Genomic DNA, 2,500 nt, shown 5'->3' on the forward strand with positions numbered 1-2,500 from the left:
ATATATATATTCTCATCAAACAATTTGAATTATAAAGTAAACATTTATCTCAGGCGAGTGTTCCAAACTCAGGCTAAACTATGAGAATCTAAATATAATGATAACAATAATAATGTTGCCTCAAGTTTCATGGACATACTGTGTCTTGCTGCATTGCTTCTGACCCAGGTCAGTGGGTGGGAGGTGCTACAATGAGAGGGAGGAAAGGGTGGTGGATGGGAGTGGAATGGGTGCAGTGGACAAGGTGCAGGGATGACCCATCATCCAGGAGGTGCTAAGATAAGAGGGAGGGTGGAGGGGTGTGGAGTGTATTCAGGGATGAAATGGGTGGGAATGATTTTATGCCTTTTCCTTTTTGGCTACCTCCCTTGTAAGGGGGAAAAAGCCTTGGTATATGTATGTATGTACCTCCCTTATAAGTCAGAAAACCTTTGATATATAGATAGATAGCCTTGAGTTTCACTAAGTGGAGAACCCATACCCCCACAGTGGCTAGCAACAGTCCTCATGCCTTCCTAAACATATGTGCTTTATTGGTATAGGACTGTTTCTGTCATGGGCTAAAAGTAGCAGGACATGGGGAGCAGTTACCAGTTGTCATCTTACAGTGTAAAAAGCTATAAGAAATACAGCTGAAATTGACAGAAAGAAATCTTGGGCTACAACTCCTGATGGAGGTGAAGGGTTAGATGGACTTTAAAAATGGGCAGCTCCACTGTCCACCTTGATGGACCACCATAAAGGTACACATCATTGGTCCCTAGCTATAGTAAAAGCAGCAAGCTCAAACCTGTGTTTTCTTGTCCTTCATTATGTGATTCCATCGGTCAAATGGAGAGTCATCCAAGTTGATTGTATATGTTGGCACAGTATCTCTGTGGGATACAATTTCAGTAAAAAAAAGTATAATTGCATACACTCAGGAAAACAAAGACACCCTACAAATTATACAAAATAAAACATTGAGAATATACAATAAGTTGCACCAAAGCCATTCCAATAGAACAGCTAAACACAGACACCAAAATCCTCTCCAAAGTACACCACAGGAAAACAGCTTTAGACAACAATTGATTGATTGATTATACAGTAACAATAGTGCAGTATAAATTATTTCACTACTACCAATACCAAGAAAAATCCCCTTGGAATTAATCTGCTTAATCAAGGTAATGCAACTTATGATAAAGTACAGGACACACAAAATTTCTTAATACTTACGGCTCTTTTGGTGGGTATGCTGTTCCCTCGCATCCTTCAAACTGAAAAGAAAATTTGAAATAAATAAAATCAGTTAAAATATGTATGGTAAATATTTCTTATCAGGATAAGTATCCTCATACATAAATCTTTAAATGAATGATAATTGTTGACAAATTTCACCAACAAGAAATGTACAGCTCTCCAGTTAGCAATAGTCCTTAGGCCCTTCCATAGATCTGGCAAAAATCTTAAAGAAGACAGACTACTATAAGAATAATATGAAACAGCTTTCCACATAGGTATATTAATTTGTGGAACAAATTAAATCAAGAAACAATTAAGACAAGCACATACAAGCACAATTACAAATTTAAGTGAAGGTTCCATACACATATCTTATGACTTAAGTGTTAAGTTAAATGATCACTTTCTTTGTGGTTTCCTATTAATGATTTACAGGACTGAGATAAACTTGATACCATCCCATCATGTGTGAGTTTTTTACCTGAAAGTCAGTACAACTTTGCCTTTAAACTTGCAAAAGCTCCTGGTGTCTCATTCTTTCAGTTGTCAGATTTGATTTTAAGTATGCAATTGCAAGTTTAAAATGGTAAAAAAAAGACTTGAAAAGTCAGCAAAAATGCATGTCATGCATTGAGAGAACTTTTGATGTTATATAATCTTTGCCATAAAACTATCTTCAGCTTACTAAAAAAAAAAAAAAAAGTATTTGGTTTAGGACTAGTGCTAAGAATATGACTAACAGTGCCAAGCCTAGGACTCACAGTGCCTGTATTTATGATATTAATTTTCTAATATCATGGCAATATGTTTACAGCTGATTTTGATTGTTCAAACAGGTATCAGGTTAGGCTGGGTTAACTTGGAACAGGTCAAAATAGGTTTAAATTTTCTGGTATTCAGCCTAAAAACTATAGCAACAGGCCTAAGACTGATGGTGTTATCAAATGCTACTTCAAGTTTCTCAGACAGGATACCCACAACCCAAGGGAAGTTGACAATACTTCTCACCACAATCTACTCATAATGATCTCTCAAGAGATGAAGCTCTGGAATGCTGTTGTGTTGAATCAGTGTAGAACTGCTTCTATGTTACCAATTGATAGGATAACAATTGACAAATGTTATCTCTCCACATTTGAAAACTGGTGGAAAAATATAAAGAGACAGTGCCAATATATATGCACCATAACTCTATTGATTGATTTTAAAGATATATAGCATGGAAGATAATCTTCTGACGTCTGTCTTGTAGGATCACCATGTGTAGGGCCCA

At 36.4% G+C, this 2,500-nt stretch overlaps 1 protein-coding gene across 1 annotated transcript in view; it reads right to left on the reverse strand.

Annotated features, from left to right (window-relative positions):
- The window catches only part of LOC143040344 (acid ceramidase-like), a 24,364-nt gene that overhangs the window by 18,634 nt on the left and 3,230 nt on the right, over positions 1–2,500 (reverse strand). Inside the window, exons 2-3 of the mRNA XM_076211311.1 lie at positions 1,222–1,262; positions 791–875 (exon numbers count right to left, since the gene is read on the reverse strand). Of these exons, the coding sequence (XP_076067426.1) occupies positions 791–875; positions 1,222–1,262 (126 nt within the window). The remainder of the gene's footprint in view (positions 1–790; positions 876–1,221; positions 1,263–2,500) is intronic.

The sequence above is a fragment of the Oratosquilla oratoria genome, chromosome 2, assembly GCF_046742065.1.
Source record: "Oratosquilla oratoria isolate Oo_2021 chromosome 2, ASM4674206v1, whole genome shotgun sequence".
Taxonomy (NCBI): domain Eukaryota; kingdom Metazoa; phylum Arthropoda; class Malacostraca; order Stomatopoda; family Squillidae; genus Oratosquilla; species Oratosquilla oratoria.